The 18115-nt window shown below is 26.3% G+C and overlaps 1 protein-coding gene across 1 annotated transcript in view; it reads right to left on the bottom strand.

The window, feature by feature from the left end:
• Window positions 1-18115, bottom strand: part of LOC101238412 (exportin-4) — a 106116-nt gene that overhangs the window by 44678 nt on the left and 43323 nt on the right. The window contains exons 8-13 of the mRNA XM_065793805.1: window positions 14588-14745; window positions 14331-14502; window positions 11543-11722; window positions 3321-3513; window positions 2912-3124; window positions 702-1041 (exon numbers count right to left, since the gene is read on the bottom strand). Coding sequence (XP_065649877.1) covers window positions 702-1041; window positions 2912-3124; window positions 3321-3513; window positions 11543-11722; window positions 14331-14502; window positions 14588-14745 — 1256 coding nt within the window. The remainder of the gene's footprint in view (window positions 1-701; window positions 1042-2911; window positions 3125-3320; window positions 3514-11542; window positions 11723-14330; window positions 14503-14587; window positions 14746-18115) is intronic.

The following is an 18115-nucleotide window of genomic DNA, read 5'->3' as shown; positions in this document are numbered from 1 at the left end:
AAAATTCTTGGTAGGTGTTCCACAATAATGCGCTAACCTTTAAGATGAAAACAAAGCCTTTCCTCTAAAAATGAATGTTTTTTTCACTTATCTTACAAACAACAAATAGTGCACTTAAATGGCTTAGTTTTTACTGTTTTTCAAAAGGATTAAACCTTTATTATTTGAAAAGGTAAATCTCAGCATAAAACTTTTGTACAACATTGAAGACAAAATAGAATTTTCAAAGTATTATATTTAAATTGTATATAAACTTACCCTAAAAACTTAAAGAAAACGTTTCAATTGATAAAAAATTAACACTTGTTAAATAATATTCCACTATCAAATTGAATTTCCTGCATTATAATGTTATTCACTTCACTAATTTTCTTTACAATTTTTCCTTCTAATTTTTTTTTTTTAATTTCTTTCCTTTAATTTCCTTCTCACACCATATTCAATAACTTTCCTTATTCTAATCACTAAACACTTTGTTATTTATCTACAAAAGCACGAAAATCCGCGAATTAAACTACTTTTATTTTATTAATAATTATTAAAATAAAAAATAAAAAATAAATAAATCCGATGCTTTTTATTTACTTTTAGAATTTTGTGTCCGGACAAACAGACAAGAAAGCAAGTTAAGAAAAACGTGGTAATAATAACAATAGTTATAACAAAAAAAGAATTTTTAACAGAAATTTTTAAGAACTTACCGACTTTTATTTGAAAGAAGCTGTATCAACAATTTTACTGCATCATCTGTTGTCTGAGATTCAGCAGACCAAGCACTTAAGAAAACTAAAACAACGTCTAAAACCAGCTTCACAAAAAACATTCCACAACTACTATGTGACTTGAAGCATGCAGAGAGTGTTTGGTCTGCATCAAAGACTTCACTGTAAGATAAATAACCTTGAGTCCATCTTTTTAAAAACCAAAGTGAAGTTGAAGCAAGTTCAGGACTAAGTAAATGAGTCAAACTGCTTTTTGAAAATTCCATTTGAATTTTTATCAAGTGTACCACAGATGTAAATAATGAAATGACTGGATCAACTAAAAAATATTTCAGTATTATATATATATATATATATATATATATATATATATATATATATATATATATATATATATATATATATATATATATATATATATATATATATATATATATATATATATATATATATATATGTACATAAATTAAATTAAAATAACAGATAATATGATTTCTCTAATTACTATTGGTATTTATTTTAAAGTTTTTTTTGGATTATGGTTATCAGCATATATAATAGAAGAGTATCATTAAGTAAACTGTGTAAAAATTACAATTTCAGTCTAATTCTTTACTGCCAATTACAATTACTAAATTCTATTACAATTACAATTACTGCCACTAAAATTTAATTATATTTTAACTGTGGATGACTACACAATTTTCAAAACATATATTTGTAATTTAAAAAATTAAATGTTTATATTAAGAATTCTAATTAGTTAAAGATTTCAAACATAAAAAATGTATGCAATTATCTTTCAAAAAAAAGTATTAAATAAATACTTCAAAAAAGAAGGAAAAAAAAAGTTAGTTTTACAAACTCAACTTAAATTGTGACACTTTTTGTGTCACTAAAATTGTGTCACTTAAGTTGAGCCATTTAAATTTATTTAATGCAACAAACCTATGTAGCTTCTCTGTGACTTGAGTATATACAGTTATGGCTAAAAAGATTAGATTTTTGTGATGTGTAGTGTAAGCAATTATTACTAAAAATGTCACTTTTATGTCACTTTGCTTTTTTATGACTTCTCTTAGCCTGCAAAATTGTGTTATATTTAGAAACTGCTTTCAATTTTAATTAACAGTTGATGAGGTTTTGGGTGAATAAGGCTACAGAGCAAGAACTGCATTTTCTCAAAGCAATGTCTTGATAATTTTTTAACTGATAGCAAGCTGTCTTCTTATAAAAATTGTAAACATATTCTTGAAAATTCCTAAACAACTAGCAACTTTGTTTCACTTTGTGGAAAAGGTACTGAAAACCAGTACAACTGTTGTCAGTGATTGCACCCCAAATCATAATGGCTGAACATTGCTTAACACAAGATGCAATAAATTTGGGATTGAAGCGTATATTTGAAGCAAACATTAACCTTGCGTGTACTGCAAACTGGTTAATGCCCTTGAGAATATGACATATTGTGGTATTTTAACAATCCAATCCTTATGTTCTTTACAAAATTTGAGGAGATCAAAGCGTTTTTGAGAAAGGCGTGACTTTAATATAAGATGGTACAATTAAAGATAAAGCCTTTGACACAGCTCGATAACAGTTTAGAACTTTTTGAAATGTTTTAATTCAAACTTATATAAATACTTTTAATGCTAAATTAAAACCATATAAAATCAAATTTTATTTTTATATGCTAAAAACTTGCATATAACTTTAATAAAATAAAACTTGCAACCTGATGTAAACAACACAAATGTAAATTAAAATGTTTAGTAAGTTTTTTCAAAAAGAAAGAAAATTAGTTTTAATATATATATATATATATATATATATATATATATATATATATATATATATATATATATATATATATATATATATATATATATAAAACACTTATCTAACTTTTATCTTCGACTTGAAGTTTCACCATTGCTGGATCATCAGGAAGAGTTCTTATATTATATATATATATATATATATATATATATATATATATATATATATATATATATATATATATATATATATATATATACTATATATATATATATATATATATATATATATATATATATATATATATATATATATATATATATATATATATATATATATATATATATATATATATATATATATATATATATATTTTACTAAGTGAGCTATTTACAAACAAAAAGTATTACCTTCGTGGATATCCCCTTCATTGCCTTCAGACATCAAGTAGTTTACTGAGTGCTCAATGCTATTACATTGGGTTGTTAGGAAATGTTTTGTAAAGTCTATTACTTCTGATGGTATTTGTGGACTTTCACTTACATCATTGTGTGTCAATATAAACGATGTGACCATAAGCAGCCAATGCAGATCTTCAAACAAACTTGTGGCGTTATTTCTATCTATATATATAAACAATTTTTTTAATTATATGAATAATTATCTAATAGTTTCAAGAAAAAAAACTTATGAGTGTTTACCAGTGGTGATGATTTTGATATTAGCATAAAAGGAATTTTTCCACATGTATGCATTGGCAGCAAATAGGTACCACAATCTTTTGATTAAATACAACAATATTCACTATCAATGACTCACCAAATATTTTATCAGCTTGTTTAACACTCTGAAGAAGTTTATTCAGTTGCTGAATACGAACTTGAAATTTTTCATGAAGTACAGGTATTATATGCATTAAACATTGACGAGCAAGGTGACCAATATTAGATAATTCATCAGCATAAGCAATTCTATCAATTTCCACAAGGTCGCAATCAATTTCATTGGTAGTCTGTAGTAAAAATGAGTAATTCAATAACTTTTTTATAAAAATTCAAACAATAATTATGCAATAAAATGCTTACATCAAATAATAAACATTAGCTACAAAACAAGTAATACAAATTAGAAACAATTCATATTTTTACATAATACAAACAACTTTATAACATAATTACTAATTGTGAATTTTTTACGGATTACAAACAAATAATCTTTTTTTTAAACGTAATATTACAAAGAATGTATAAAACAACCTTTAGTCAGAAATTATGCAGAAGAAAGTAATACTAAAATCATTCAAATTACTCTAGCATACATGAGCAGGTTAATATATGATATTGTTTAAATGTCTCTGCAATTTGGTAACTACATTTACATGAAGTTACTAAGACAAAATTAAATTCAATTTTTTAAAAATCATTTTTAACATTTTAAAATTGAGAAAGAAAAACAATATGTAAGAAATATAAAAAATTTAAATTAGCTTAAAAAAAGAAGTCTTCCACAATTGGGAGCATTATGTTGAAATTATAAAGTGTAATTAAATATAAAGCACTTGAAAATCAAAATTAGATACCAGGATAATTAAACAAGCTTCAAAAATTATTTAAAAACAAAAATTAATTTAAATAAACTTAAGCAGCAAACAATAAGCACAAACTTTGCTTACACGACAACAGCACAAAGAACACTCATTTTTTTGTAAAAATAGAACAAATTTTTTTTCATTTTTATCATTATGATTAGGTAAAAACAAAAATTGCACAAGGAATGGACAAACACAGTCGTAAACCACTCAACAAGGTTCAGAAATGTTTAGATATTTTAGATTAACAATTGTATTGTAAATCACTCTCTCGAAGCAGCCCCCAAATGTAGTCCCCCATCATGTTTTTGTTATACCGTCCTTAGTAATGATGTTCAAAGTCTAATATATCTTAATAAAAGCGCTTGCCTTGCTCCTCGGAGTAAGAGCCCATGTTCTACTTGAATTTGTCGAAATGCGAATCAAGGATATGAACTTTCAGAGACATTCTGCTTCCCGTTTTTGACGTAATTCTTTATGAGAATCTGCACCAAATCCACATAGTTTTCAGCTTTGTGATTACCTAGGAAGCCCCAAGCAATTGCAATGAAGATGCTCCAAGCTGTTCTCTCCCTCCTGTTCAACAGCTTTGCTAAATCCTTGCATTTTATGATCTTTTTGATCTGTGGTTCAACGAACATACCAGCCCTGACTTTAGCCTTGGACAGCTTTGGAAAAAGATCTTGCAGATATTGATATGCTTCTGACTCTGTCAAGAGCAGTGACAAATCGCTTAATGAGAACTAACTTGATGTGCAGTGGTGACATAAGCACTTTATGAGGTGTCTTTGCGCAATAATGCGCCTTGTGAGGCTCCAGGATGACCTGTCTATGAATAGGCGTCATTCAATAGGACTACATGTGATACCTATAGTCTGGAAAAGACCGGCAACATTGTTGCAGAAACACAGCCCATCATGCTGACTGAAGAAGTTGAAGAAACTTTGATGCCGCTTTCTCTGATCCGTGACTTGTACGCTATTATCAACCATGTTCCACTGCGTGAGCCTGGATATCAGAAGCACAGCATTCAATTTGGTAAGCTCAAGGTCCTTAATTAATTCGCTCATACCTTTCTGATTATGGAAGTACAGCCTTCTATCCCCAACTTCATCTGCGGAATCGTAGTCCATATCTTCAGTATCTGTTTTGCTATCTGACTTGCTGCTGTTTCCTGAGGATGGCTGATGCTGCCTAGGAGGAGTCAAAACAAGCATATCGGGGCTGTGTGGTACTGGGGTAATGGAAGAAGGTAAAAATTGTCATACCAAGTACATATCAAGCCTAAACTAAATATTTTAATTATAATTTTTAATTTAATAATCAATCTAAAGATATTTCAAAAGTATGTCGTTTGGGTCTTAAACGAAGCAAAATTATATAAAAATTTCAAAAATAATATTCATTTTATAAAAAAACATCGATAATAAAAATTATAATCAAAAAATCTTGTTAAATTCCCTATTTTTTGATTTTAGTTAAAAAACATAATTTTCTGTTTACTAAATCTAAAATAAAAATTTAATTATAAAAGGACTTTTTAAACTTTTTATATAATTTTGCTTTGTTTGAGACCCAACATCTAACTTTTATCTTCAACTTTAAGTTTCAGCATTGCTGGATCATCAGGAAGAGTTACTAAATCTCAAAAAAATTTCAATTTATAGAAAAAAATATTTTACAGGAAGTTATAAATTATTATAAAAAAACTTTTAATTACTGCATATTTTTGTGTACGGGAAGTTACAGAAAGTAATTATTAAATAATTTTTTTTGGAAAGAAGATAGTTTAATTTGGTCATTTGTTTTTATAATTTTTTAAGGGTTATTTATTTTCGTGCCTACATTTAGAAATTAATTCAGATTTTTTATTTAATAAATTTTCCTGACTCGAATGAGTAATTATTTCAAAATTTTTCTTGCAAACATAGCATACATTTTTTGGAAATGTTATTATAGGCAGGTAAAGATTTTAGAAGAGACCATTGTAAATTAAAATTTTAATTTTTTTCTTTTAAATCCCAAATATATTTTGACAGCATAGTCTCTTTTGAATATTTTTTGTGTTTAAATGATTGTTTGTGGTTGGCATAACGTTTTTTCCATTCCCCTTGGTTAACCAATATATTGTTTATCAGGGTTATTATGTGAGGAAACAATGCACTTGTAAATTATATTTTTCGAAAAGCATTTTCCATTTAGAGGACAATCTATTTTTTGTTTACAATTACACTAATCAGTATTTTTTTCTTTTATATGTTCATTTTTATTAATTAACGAGTAGTTGTGGCTCTTTATAATTCTTTCTAAATTTTTTGTACAACTATAACTTACTTTAATGGTATTTCTGTTAAAAATCTTATGTAATTTATTAGAGGGAGGAAAATGTTTGTCTACTAATTTTAGAAAAATTTTACCTATATTTGTTGAAACATTTTTGCTGTACAGGAGGTTGAACCAAATTATGTTTCTATTTCTATTACGCTTTTTTGCAATTTTCTTTTCAAATTTTAGCTCGAAATTTTGAAAGCCACTTTTTTTAAGGGCATCTTTGTAAATGCGTTTAGAGGAGTTAAAAATATTTTCATTAGAAGAGTTTTGGTTTAGCCTATTGTTAATTGAAATTGGAATTTGTTTTAGAATTTGAGGGGGATGGTTCGAATTCACATTAATATACAATAATTTGTCATTAGGTTTTTTGTAGGGCTTATAGGAACTTTCTAAGAGGTTAAATGTGACATCAAGAAAATTCACTATTTTTAAATTTATATTTATTTCAATTTGGAAGCCAATATTTTTTAAAACTTTAATAATATCTTTTCTAATTTTATCGAGTTGTGGCCCTGATTTTTTATGCATTATTATTAAACCGTCGTCGCGATAAAGACCTAATTGATAAATTTGGATTATTTTAGCTAGGGTATTTAAAATATATAAACCTACAAATTAGCAAACTTCTGCTCCGTCGTAACTTCCCATTGTTACATCAAAGCATTTGTGCGTGGTTTTTTCTTCAACGTTTCCTTATCAAAATAGAGTAAATTTTTTCTGCAGTGCTTAATTATACAGATAGTGTCCTCAGTAATTTCTAAATGGGATTTTCCAAATCCTATTGTTTTATCTAAAATTTCTGCTGTAATTAAGGGGTAAAAATCAATAATATCAAATTGTATAAATGTGCATTCATTTTTATTGTATATTTTAGAAAACCAATCTATAACATAAGTGGTATTTTTCCACTGATGTAAATCTAATTTTTTCCGAATAGAGTTATTAATTTTGTCTAGTTTTATTTTACTAACGTGCCCTAGTTCACTTTTTGAGGGTACTAGTAGCCTACAAGGGAGTTTGTTTTGAAAATTTGGTTTGTGATCTTTTAGTGAAACAAACGCTTGCGCTGGTGCAACTGATTTAATTCTCGCATCTAAATTAATATTTTTGGCGATGTTTTGAGCTTCTAAACTAATGGCGTTTTCCAAGTATTTTGGTGCTTTTGTATAATTATTAGAAATATTATCGCGCAGTATTTTTTGATGAGTTTCTGGGGTAATTTGGTAAATGTTGCTTGTTTTGTCAGCAAAAACTAAAATATTAGGGTTCAATTTTATATTATTAATGTCTAGTTTTAATTGTTTTTGGAATTCATTATTTATGTTTTGAAATTTTATAGTTTTAATTAAGTGTAATAAATCATTTTCAAAATTTTCCAGGTCAGAAATAAATGGTGGGGCATTTTTTGTTTTGAATCCATAATTTTCATTCTGTTTTTTTTCAATTAAATTTAATTTTTTTCAGATTCTAAGAAAAAATGGACTTTCCAACGAATTCTTTTAATAAAGTGTTCTACTTTGTCTATTAATGAAATAGTATAAAATAGTGAATTTTCTTGATGTCACATTTAACCTCTTAGAAAGTTCCTATAAGCCCTACAAAAAACCTAATGACAAATTATTGTATATTAATGTGAATTCGAACCATCCCCCTCAAATTCTAAAACAAATTCCAATTTCAATTAACAATAGGCTAAACCAAAACTCTTCTAATGAAAATATTTTTAACTCCTCTAAACGCATTTACAAAGATGCCCTTAAAAAAAGTGGCTTTCAAAATTTCGAGCTAAAATTTGAAAAGAAAATTGCAAAAAAGCGTAATAGAAATAGAAACATAATTTGGTTCAACCTCCTGTACAGCAAAAATGTTTCAACAAATATAGGTAAAATTTTTCTAAAATTAGTAGACAAACATTTTCCTCCCTCTAATAAATTACATAAGATTTTTAACAGAAATACCATTAAAGTAAGTTATAGTTGTACAAAAAATTTAGAAAGAATTATAAAGAGCCACAACTACTCGTTAATTAATAAAAATGAACATATAAAAGAAAAAAATACTGATTAGTGTAATTGTAAACAAAAAATAGATTGTCCTCTAAATGGAAAATGCTTTTCGAAAAATATAATTTACAAGTGCATTGTTTCCTCACATAATAACCCTGATAAACAATATATTGGTTAACCAAGGGGAATGGAAAAAACGTTATGCCAACCACAAACAATCATTTAAACACAAAAAATATTCAAAAGAGACTATGCTGTCAAAATATATTTGGGATTTAAAAGAAAAAAATTAAAATTTTAATTTACAATGGTCTCTTCTAAAATCTTTACCTGCCTATAATAACATTTCCTAAAAATGTATGCTATCTTTGCAGGAAAAATTTGAAATAATTACTCATTTAAATCAAGAAAATTTATTAAATAAAAAATCTGAATTAATTTCTAAATGTAGGCACGAAAATAAATAACCCTCAAAAAATTATAAAAACAAATGACCAAATTAAACTATCTTCTTTCCAAAAAAAATTATTTAATAATTACTTTCTGTAACTTCCCGTACACAAAAATATGCAGTAATTAAAAGTTTTTTTATAATAATTTATAACTTCCTGTAAAATATTTTTTTCTATAAATTGAAATTTTTTTGAGATTTAGTAACTCTTCCTGATGATCCAGCAATGCTGAAACTTAAAGTTGAAGATAAAAGTTAGATAAGTGTTTTTTACTAATTTAATTTATTATTGTTCTGTTCATTGAGAACATTGAGCACTCTATTTGTAAAATACACTAACATAATTTACATATAAATATATATATATTATATATATATATATATATATATATATATATATATATATATATATATATATATATATATATATTAATTGACACATGATGGTACATCTTTTATTTAAAATTTATATTTTCAAGTATTTTCCTAACTTCAATTTTGGACCATCCTAAAATGCACATACCAAACTATTTTAAAATTGTAACATTACTTATCAATTTAGATTTTAAAGCTGACCTGTGCAATAAAAACAAATTGGCAGTATGTGCACGACAATATATCTTCATTGACTGAAAAGTTCTAACATAAGTCTTGTCTGTAAGAAATTTTTTCTTCAGGCTCATTTAGCTCTATCCAATGACCATAAAAAGTCATGGTTGAACTTTTGATAAAATAGTATTTATTACAAAAACCTTGCTTCTCACATGGGCAACTTTATGTCATGTCTTCAATAACAAGATTGATTAACAAACTGTTTCTTAAAGTTTAAAAAAAATTTATTACAAGGTCATTAAAAAAATTTCACACAATGATGTATTATACTTTTTATTATTAAAAATTTCACACAATGATGTATTATACTTTTTATTATTAAAAATTTCACACAATGATGTATTATACTTTTTATTATTAAAAATTTCACACAATGATGTATTATACTTTTTATTATTAAAAATTTCACACAATGATGTATTATACTTTTTATTATTAAAAATTTCACACAATGATGTATTATACTTTTTATTATTAAAAATTTCACACAATGATGTATTATACTTTTTATTATTAAAAATTTCACACAATGATGTATTATACTTTTTATTATTAAAAATTTCACACAATGATGTATTATACTTTTTATTATTAAAAATTTCACACAATGATGTATTATACTTTTTATTATTAAAAATTTCACACAATGATGTATTATACTTTTTATTATTAAAAATTTCACACAATGATGTATTATACTTTTTATTATTAAAAATTTCACACAATGATGTATTATACTTTTTATTATTAAAAATTTCACACAATGATGTATTATACTTTTTATTATTAAAAATTTCACACAATGATGTATTATACTTTTTATTATTGGTCTTTTTCAATTCTACTTCAGTTATTTTGGTTTGCTGTTATAATATGGTTTGGCTGTAATGTAAATTTTCATAACTTTAAATTTACTTTATTAATCAACAGTTATGGAGAAACTGGAACCCAGTATAAAGATAATTTTGATTACTGGTAACATTACAAAACCAGTTTTTAATTGTGTACTATTTTGTGCTACTATATATATATATATATATATATATATATATATATATATATATATATATATATATATATATATATATATATATATATATATATATATATATATATATATATATATATATATGTTATGGTAATAATTGAGCCATGTTATGCATAAAACTACCAACCCACTCATATTTGGTGTAATAAAAATTTAAACAAAGTTATTCCTCAATAATTGAGGAATAACTTTATCAATCAAAATAAATTTCTAATTTATCTTAAAACCAAGTATAAGTGGGTTGGTAGCTTTCTCCATAACCCAATTAAAGGTCTTTTATTATATGACTTCATAATTATTTGCCACAATGCCTAAATATGTTAAAACTATATTTCTATGCCCTAATATGCCACAAAAATAGCAATTTGCGATTATCAGGTTTTCATTAATGGAATCTTTTTGCAGATTACTAAGCTGTTAAGTATTTTTTTATATCACAATCAATAGAAAATATAGTTCTATTTATGGATCGCTTACCGCATTATAACTGTTTGTAAACTAAAAGTTTGTTTGGGTCTAATTATTTAAGATTGACTTTTGTTGTGTTTTTTTTGCTAATAGTTTAATCCAACAAAAAGCTAAACAGTTACTAAAGCTGATACATTGGTTACTTTATAGTTTTTGTTAGTTTACATGGCTAAGAAGTTGAGGGGGGAGGGGGTAACGGTCTGTATTATAAAGATAGAAGGGTTTTTAAAAAAAATGCATTTATATATCATAACTATTTTTAAGATGAAGTGCATTATACTAGCATGAATTTAAAGAATTTAGATTACAATTGGATATATACCAAGTACAATTTAAGGGAAGAGAGGGGTGTAAAAACTTCTGTTTTTTAAAAAAACATTTGTTTTTTATAATTCTTAATGATTAGCAGCCGTATTCACCTACAAAAATATTTAAAATATTTCCATTTCCGTAAATTAATATGAAATTAATAATTGACAAATTTAAAGATGTCAAGACTAAATTTGAAAGTAAGTTTAATATATAGTTAAACCTTACATTTTCTGGTTTTCTAATCCCATGTGGTGGCGCTAGATGAACATTTAAGTAAATGCTGACAATCTTTAGACTATGCTCAACAAAGACTCCACTCTGAAAATTATCTGCATGAGATACGAGTGACATCCATCCATCTAGTAGTATATTTGCAGCTTCACCATATTCATTGTCAAAATCATCCTAATCATCAAATTTTTAAAATAAAAAATTATTGTTATGTCAACAAAACTATTTTTATGTCAACGAAATTATTTTTATGTCAACAAAAGATTATTGTTATGTCAATAAAATTGCCAAACAAAATAGATTTATTATAACAAGACTAAAATTATATGATGTTAAATAAATAGTTTGTCAAAATTTTTCAAATAATAATAAAGTTGTTTTTATACACAAATACTCAAAAAAGTTTTAACAATCTTGTAGGCAACAATAATGAAGTTGCTAGAAAAAATGACTTAAAAAAACAAACAAAAAAACAGGGAAAACAATAACAGAGTAGGGTAGTGGCTACAGAAGACTTAAATCATAAATCAGAAAAAATACAGAAGCAAATGTTTGTAAATAAAAAACAAAAAAACTAAATGAAGCAAAAGGCTTTGAACAATAAAATAAAACAGAAAGGTTTTGAGCGTAAAAAAGAGAAAAGACTTGAAAAAAAGGATGTATAAAGAAAAATAGGTCTTAGGAGCTGCAAAGATGTCAGATTTTGTACATTAGAAAAAAAAACTAATTATTTGATGATGCAACAGAAATAAACAATAATCTAGTAGAGCACATCCAATATTATATTATACCAATATCAGCTTTTAAAATATATCTTAAAAGAGCATTATTTGATATCAACCCAGATAGCCTATACAAACACAGATTTGACAACAGAAATCCATAAAAGCAGAGATGTAACAACAGTTATCAATATAAATACAATACAAATAACAGTTATCAGCACAAATAAACTAAAATATAGTAAATATATTCAGCAGGAAGACACAATGAAGACTGTACTAGCAAATGCTAATTTTTCCATCTCAATGGATTAAATATGGCTTCCAATTAATTATTAGAAAAAGAAAATCAAGAATATATAAAATTAAAATCTCATTTTTTTATATTACTTTTCATAGATATGAACAACTAGGAACAACTAGATTATTATGATATATTAGTTGAAAGCAAACAGATAATATTCAAAATTGGTAGCCTATTCTAAGCATTTATATTTTTTTAATCAAAAATGTGTGGAATATAAGTGAAACAAATATTTCACACATTATTGGATATTATTGGTGAAGAAGCAGAATATAGAGTCTTTCATCACACTTCTCTTTCACTCTTCTCTTTCATCACACTTCTCTTTCATTCTTCTCTTTCATCACACTTCTCTTTCACACTTCTCCTTCACACTTCTCTTTCACTCTTCTCTTTCATCACACTTCTTTTTCACTCTTCTCTTTCATCACACTTCTCTTTCACTCTTCTCTTTCATCACACTTCTCTTTCACACTTCTCTTTCACTCTTCTCTTTCATCACTCTTCTCTTTCATCACACTTCTCTTTCACTCTTCTCTTTCATCACACTTCTCTTTCACTCTTCGCCATCAGCTAATGTACACAATTTTCTTGATGTCTAAGAAAAGGATTTGTGTACTTAGTAATGTTTTTTTATCAAAATACTATTAATCTATAATTTTTAATGTAAAAAAACTTTTTGACATGAGGAATGAAAGATTAGAAAACTGAAACAAAAATTTCTGTACAAATGATAAATTATTAACAGTTAACAATTTTGTAGATCAAATTTTCTCTATAACAATATATTATATGAGGACCCAAGAGATCAAGGGGTGTAAGTAACAAAATTAACATTTTAAGAAAATTCAGGGAAAATTAAAATTGCATCATTTTGATAGCTTATCAGAAGAATAATCAGGTCTTTAGGTTTTTTATTGCTATAATAATAAGTAGGGTAGGGCGGGGTAATCTGAGCCTATTTTTACCTATGTCTGACTTTGAGTTAAAAAAAAGCAATGTTTAGGAATCGCTTTTCTGACGGCTTTTCTTAAAATCATGATTAGACATCCTACAAAACAAATTGATATCATGTTTTGAAATGGGGTAATGTGGATCTACATAAAATGTTGGTAGTTCTGGTTTAAAATACTGCTGCTTATGAAAAATCTGACATATATTTTATATGCACGCACCTTTTTTATAATATATATACAAGGTTTTAATTTAAAAATAGTCTTAAGATATTTTTATTGAAAAAAAAAGTGCATACATACACAGCACAACAATAAAAATATAGTAATTTAACTTTCAAAATAACCATTTTTCATATGCTTTATGCCTTATTTGAATATATTTTCTCTGAAGTTTAAAAATGGAGAAAAAAATGACTTTGTTGATGTATCTAGCATTTTAACTAAAAAAGTACCATTTCTAACAGCATAGCTAGGTTATATTTTAAAATTAATTAGCTTAATATGCTATAACTAATGGTAAAAATTATAACTTTATACCTAAAGCCATTATCAATACGACAGATAAATATGAATTAGACCCAGATTACCCCATAGACCCACATTACCCCACCCTACCCTACTTACAACACTCGGTTATGGTTTTAATAATGACAAATAGTTAATGGTGTGCAAACTTTTTAGGATTTTATTTTAAAATTATTATAGTATTTTTAAAAATTATAGTATAACATTTTTTGCAAGAAACTTCATTCAAACTTTATTATATTTTTACAAAAACAAAAGCATACAAATAAAAATACCTCTGCATGCACTGACGCCTCTAAAAAGGAACATGTAAGAAACGTCATTCCATCAAAAAACTGAAAAAGTAACTCCCTAGGAATTAATATTAGTATTTTAATTGGGAAAATGTCTGCAATACGAAAAAATATATTCGATAAACCAAGTGCCTCATGACCACTCCATTGATGTCTACAAATAAAAAATGAGTACCAAAGTTTATGAAGAAAAAAAAGTAACAAAGCAATAAATATTTATATCAAAATATTAAACTTACACATTAATTATTGACAATAAGCAAGTCATATATTTAGCAAGATAATTAACTGAGTGCTCATCTGAACTGAAAACTGCTCCAGTAACTGAAGCAAGTTGCACAAGACATTGCATGCAATGGTGAGATAATTCACTATGACTTATGCTTATAAGTTGTAACTATAAAATAAACAAATGTTGACAACTTAAAATTATTTGACAAGTTAACATAAACACTTATTCATAACTATTATATGCTTATATATATGTACAGTAGTGGTCAAAAGTATTTTTACAATCATTTTTTGTGCAATAACTTCTTAACAGAATATATTTGAACTGAACGTTGTTTGTTGAATATACCATGAACCATACAAATATAGTTTTGTTGAATATACCATGAACCATACAAATATAGTATGAACCATACAAATATAGTTTTAGTTGGTAGGAGATCTTTTGTTTTAATAAGTAATTGCATTTAGTTTGTAACATTTTTTTAAAAATGTTAGTTCAAAAGTGTTTACTCTAGATTGTTTAATTTTTTTTTTTATAAATTTTTATATTTACATGGAATTTTTTCAGCAAACTTCATTAAAAATTATTAAAATGACATTCAAAAGCAAGAAAACAGAAAATGTATAGTAAAGATCTTAGTTCAATAGTAAATGTAGTGGAATCACAAAAGCAAAGCTGCTCATCAAATTGGAGTATCCAAACAGCTTGCATGTGCATCGATTAAGATAAAAGCACGCAGGGGATTTTTGAAAACAATACCCAGATCCGGTCAACCAAGAAAAACTACTAAAGATACAATCATCAACTTTGTCAAATTTCAAAAGGTGAGGTTTGCATTACTGGACCGCAGATTACTTCTGAATACAACAAATATTCTGAAGTAAAAATAGGTGAAATGTCAACTGTGAAAAGACATTTACATGAGAACGATTTAGAAGACATCCTAGTAGATATTTAGAAGACGTCCTTGTCCAAAACTAATGATTTTAAAAAAGAACCGGATTGTTCGAGTAAAATTTGCCAAAGAACATTTACACTGGACTGAACAAGATTGAGGTAAAGTATTGTGGAGTGATGAAAGTAAATAAATTTGTTTTAATCTGATGGTATTAAGTATGTTAGATGTCCAATAGTAAAAGAGAAGACCCCCATACAATGTGCCAACTTTAAAACGTGGAGGTGGTAGAGTCATGGTGTGGGGATGTTTTTTCCGTGATTGTCTAGATTGCTATTATTTCAAATTGAAGGCTTCACAGATGCCAAATTTATACCGATTTTTGATTTAATATTAGTATGTCTCTATAGGCAAACTAATTAAGCTTGTCAAATCATTGCCTCAAAGATGTATCGCTGTAACTGCCTCAAAAGGCTATGCCACCAAGTATTGATTAATTACAAATTATTATTAATAAGTATTTATTAATTATAAGTTAAATATTAATTATAAAGTATTGATTAATTATAAATTTCATGAACTTTGGTAGTTATCTTCATTTTTTCTCTTTTTTTTCAAATCAAAAGTAAAAATACTTTTGACATAGACAAAATTGAAAAATAATTATTTAAAATATATTAATGCAAAGTCCAATTAAAACTTTATATTGTAGTAGAATGTCACTAATGTACATTTAATAAAAAAATAAATAAATGATCCACCTACCGCCAATACTTTTTTTAAGCAAAAACTAGTAGTAAAAATACATTTGAATGCTACTATATATATATATATATATATATATATATATATATATATATATATATATATATATATATATATATATATATATATATATATATATATATATATATAAATGTGTGTGTGTAAATATATACACACATGCCGACCCCTGACCGTAAGGAAATTTGCTGTAGACATTTTATTGCAAAAACGATTTTTGCCATAAAAAAAAAAAAAAAAATTGAAAAAAAAAGCTCCTCAATTTCTGAATTTGGGCGGCGCCAAAATCGACGCCTAAATACAGTAGAGAAAATGGTATAGAACCCAGATATATGTATATTGTAATTATTAAATTTTTTTTTGTATTAATTATATATCATATAGATACATGAAAAAAAAATTGTTGTAGTAATTTTAAAATTATTTTCTAAATAGGCAAAGGTGGTTGGCGGGGGAGGGGGGGGGAGGGAGGGAGGGCAAGCTTCATATTAAATATAAATATCCTATGGGCATCTTATTCAATGTTCCAATGCCATATACAAAGTATTATAATTATGCATAAATAAACTATTCCTCCATTATAGAGAGTAAATTTTATTAAATTTATAATAAAATTAAACAGTTATAATGAAAAAAAAGGCTTTAAAAAAGTATAATTAAAAAATAAGTTTTGATTGGTGTTAAGAAAGGTGCCTAAAGATAGGAAAAATCTTTTCCCAAAAATATCCTTATAGTATAATGTAATAAAATTGGCAATAAAGACTTCGAAACAGCAATTTCTTTTATATCAAAATGTTTTCTAAACAACAACTATATAACAATAATTAGATTAAATCAAAAAATACAATGTTTAGCATTATTTTAAAACATCCATTTACAACAGTTGATTCATAGAGTTGTTCCAGATATCATATAGATATTCTATATCGCTTAATTTTGAATTGTAAATATTGATATTTAAATTTAGATCTATTCACATTAGTATTAAAGTAAATTCTTTAAAACAAATAAAGAATTCAGATTTTCATTTTAGATTGAGATTAAAGGTTTTATTGTTGTGTTTTTAACCACTTCTAAAGCACCAGTGTTCAAGGAAAAAAAATGAAAAGAATTGCATCAGAACTATAACCATTGGCATCAAACAATAAAAAAAAAGAAAGAGATGCAACTTTATGACGATGGGAAAAAGGCTCAAGTTTAGCAGATAGAGCAGGTCCAACTACGTTTACAATGTGTTTTTGGACCTTGTCTAGAAGAGAAAGGGCATCATTAGAAGACCCAGCCCATATATGAAAACAGTATTATACACAGGGACAAATAAGAGACTTGTAGAGGTAGAGAATGGAATCAGGAGTAAGAAAATGGTGAGCACAATAAAGAGAAGAAACTTCAGCAGATGAAAATTTAACAATCGATTATATATATATGGTTTTCATGAAAAGTAAGTAGTAAACGAAAATCCAAGAAGACGTAAAGAAAAGAACTCAGTGAGAGGTTGCCATTTATTAATATAGGAATGTCGACTTTACTATGATAGTTGCTTGCAGTAAATAATGGAGTTCAAATTAACAAGCCACTGTGAGCCCCAATCTGTAACAGAAGATCAGCTGCCTGCTCTAAGCGATTGAAGAGAGGAGACTTTTTTTCAAGTATAAAGTTGAGTCATCAGCAAAAAGAGCTACTTTAGATGTAAGGTTGTCTGGAAGATTATTAATGTATTTAAGAAACAAAACAGGACCAAGGATAAAACCTTGAGATACTCCAGAAGTTACTGGAAATAAAGAAGAGTGTTGGCCTTCGAAGATAACTTTAATAAAGCGGTTAGAAAGAAACGATTTGATAATCTTAAAAACT

Source organism: Hydra vulgaris, chromosome 03 (genome assembly GCF_038396675.1).
Source record: "Hydra vulgaris chromosome 03, alternate assembly HydraT2T_AEP".
Taxonomy (NCBI): domain Eukaryota; kingdom Metazoa; phylum Cnidaria; class Hydrozoa; order Anthoathecata; family Hydridae; genus Hydra; species Hydra vulgaris.
This window is presented reverse-complemented; position numbering and strand designations above follow the sequence as displayed.